Here is a 3168-nt window from a genome sequence, read left to right as displayed (position 1 = left end):
CTGATCGGGCCGCCGCCGCCGCGCTCCGGCCACTTGCTCTACACCGGCTACCCGATGTTCATGCCCTACCGGCCGCTCGTGCTGCCGCAGGCGCTGGCCCCTGCGCCGCTGCCCGCGGGCCTCCCACCCCTCGCCCCGCTGGCCTCCTTTGCCGGCCGCCTTACCAACACCTTCTGCGCGGGGCTGGGCCAGGCCGTGCCCTCGATGGTGGCGCTGACCACCGCACTGCCCAGCTTCGCGGAGCCTCCCGACGCCTTCTACGGGCCCCCGGAGCTTGCTGCTTCCGCCGCCGCCACTGCCGCCCGAAACAACCCGGAGCCGGGCGGCCGACGCCCGGAGGGCGGGCTGGAAGCCGACGAGCTGCTGCCCGCCCGGGAGAAAGTGGCGGAGCCCCCACCGCCGCCGCCTGCGCACTTCTCAGAGACTTTCCCAAGTCTGCCGGGTAAGTGCTGGGGCCGACCCGGGCGCCGGGCGGGAGGCTCGGTCCCTGGAAGTCCCAGACAGCAGCCTTCGGGCTCAGAACCTCGGCACCTGCCCAGAGTCCCGGAATCCCAGACCCCCGGAGGGCAGGTTCTGCGGAACCACCTCCGATTCCGTTCCAAACACGGCGCCTCGAGCTCCCAGAACCGCGCCCTGCTCCGTCTCCAGAGCTCTCCAAGCCTCACGAAGACTTCCTCGCACTCCCTTCCAAATTAGTGCCTCCCCTCCCAGCAGGCCAGCCCTCAAGGCCCGGCCCTCCCCCCGACTCTTTCCAGAACCCCTTCATTTTTCTCATCTTCCGGGAATAGAGAAGCTGCAAGTGTGAGATTCCTGGGGACAGCAGCGGGACCTCAGGGTGAGGGTACATTGGGGCGACTGTCAGTTCAGTAAGTGAGGGCACCTTCTGGCTTCTGAGAAGGTTGTCCTGACCCCAAATGGGCCCTGTTAAGGCAGGGGGCGAAGGGAGGGTCTTAAAACGGTGGTGACCATGTTGGTGGCCTGTCTTCGTCTTAGTAATAGAGGTCACTTCTGAACTGGCAGATTTAGAGCTAAGCCTTAAAGAACCGAGTAGTGAGTAGCGGCCTAAGGAAACCTTAGCTGGCAGGGGGCCTATGACCTGCTGGTCGCCGGCTGACTGGGAGGCCAAGAGAGGGGCTCAAGCCTGGGCTGGTTTGGGTGTGGCCCAAAGGCCTGCAGTCAAGAATTCAGCTAAGATTCTGGAACCAGTGAGATTCAGCTGAGAGCTAAGGCGGGACCCCCGGATCCTCCATGGGAGGGTGCCCTCTGGGTAGAGGCAGGGTACATTAAACTGAACCCTGCTTAGAAGCAATCTACTCAGAGCCCTCCCGGCTTCCTTTTTTATTGGTCCTTAACTCCTGGAAGCCAGAAAAGCTTTTCCCTATCCAGGGGCAGATCCAGGTGTGCTGACATCCGAAGCTTATACAATTTAGTGGGCCTTATTTAAGAAAAAGAGGGCCTGGATGCAAGTGTAGGGTTCCTAAAGCTTAAACTTTTTTAGCATTGGGATAGATCTTTTTCTGCTTAATTGTTCGTTGCATCCAGCTTAGCAGGTGGAAGTGACCCCAAGAGACCTGGGGGCTGACTCTAGTGGAAACAAGCAGGAGAGTCAATAGTCTTTTTGTCCTTTGCCAGGAGAAGGCAATTCCTGACGATAGGTTTCTGGGCCTTTCCTTGAAATTGACCAAAGGGCTAATCACTCTTCCAGACCCCAAGGACTCTTACAGAGCCTGTCTTCCTCTCCTATTCCTCTTTAGTTTCATGCATTTTGGCTTTGGGTATTCAGCTATTGGTTTATTTTTTGTGTTTTTTGGTGTGTGTATATATATATATATACACATATATATACATATATATATATGTATATATATATATATATACACACATATATATATGTATATATATGTATGTTTTTTGTACCTGGTTAGACCAGGAAGATCCAGCGACCGAAGTCTGAGCAGCATCTCCTCAGAGGATCAAAAGGAAATGATAGGGCAGCAACTGGAAGGTGGGAGGAAGTATCCACAAGATGAAAGGGCCCGGGGAGGGGAGGGGAGGGGTGAGCAGCTGGCAGGATGATTGGAAGAAGAAAGGATCAGAAGGATTTTTGGAATAGGATAGTCCTAAGGCAGAAAAGGGCATAAACTAGGCCATCAGAGGGATGGCTTCGGCGGTCATAGGGGCTGCAAGAACCAGGCTCACCTGAGGAAGAGGTGAGCTGAGTGGGAGGACAGAGGAAGATACCCCAGCGGAGGGGAACTGACGGGGGAATATGCCCAAACCATGGAAAAACGAGCACCTCGTCCTGTTCCTTCGGGTTCCCCCTGTTCGCATTTTAACCCATTTGTAAAATGGGGGCTCTTTTCTGAAGCAGATAGAATATTGGCTGTAAAACCAGACACTGAGAGAGAAAGGAATAAGCAGAGGAAAAGAACAGGAGAGAAATACTGAAGAAAGAAAAATAAAGGAAAAGATCAACAAATGAGCTGTGCACCCAGATCATCCAGAGAGAGACTGAGAAAGGAGAGAGCTGTCTATTGGAAGAGATACGTACCAGGGATTTTTAGCCTAAGCGAAATGAAAAGGGAACAGTATCTCTGGATCAGACGTGTGTGTGTGTGTGTGCGTGCGTGTGCGTGTGTGTGGAGTTCCGTCTTGAGAGGGCTGGGAGGGAGCTAAATAAATATACTAGTAGGGAATGGAAAAGTTTCAACACCAGGAGTGATTTTTTAAAAGGTTTTTCAGTACTGGGAGTGATGGGAATTTATATATGTAGCATGATGAAGGAAAGGTCATCTGAGGAAATTCTTGGAAGCAAAAGAAAAAAAAATACTTGGAGTAAAGACAAGGAATTTCTTTGCTAAGAATGATGGGAAGGAGACCTTACAGAGGAAGAACTTTGAGAGGTGCCGGAGTGAAGGTAATCATTCGTACTGGGGAAGGGCGCACATCAAGAGTTTATAGTGGGGCTTCTGGTGCAGACCAGTAAAGAGAGATTTCAGAAGAAACATTCCAAGGGAATAAGGAATGGGAGATCTTATCTGCGACTGCTCCTTATCGCTCTCGATACAAACTCCCCAACTGTTCCTCACCATGCCATTCACGTCCACCTTCCCAGGCCTGATTTCCCGCCCCCCCCCCCAAAGTAGTTAAAAGAAATGGAAATGCCCA

At 52.8% G+C, this 3168-nt stretch overlaps 1 protein-coding gene across 1 annotated transcript in view; it reads left to right on the top strand.

Moving 5' to 3' along the window:
* Positions 1-3168, top strand: part of GBX1 (gastrulation brain homeobox 1) — a gene marked incomplete at its 5' end in the record, with an annotated part of 16325 nt that continues 13157 nt past the window's right edge. The window contains 2 exons of the mRNA XM_011377576.2: positions 1-442; positions 1548-1550. Of these exons, the coding sequence (XP_011375878.1) occupies positions 1-442; positions 1548-1550 (445 nt within the window). The remainder of the gene's footprint in view (positions 443-1547; positions 1551-3168) is intronic.

Source organism: Pteropus vampyrus, unplaced genomic scaffold (assembly GCF_000151845.1).
Source record: "Pteropus vampyrus isolate Shadow unplaced genomic scaffold, Pvam_2.0 Scaffold316, whole genome shotgun sequence".
Taxonomy (NCBI): domain Eukaryota; kingdom Metazoa; phylum Chordata; class Mammalia; order Chiroptera; family Pteropodidae; genus Pteropus; species Pteropus vampyrus.
Note: the sequence above shows the minus strand (reverse complement) of the source record. Positions and strands in the feature narration are given on the sequence as shown.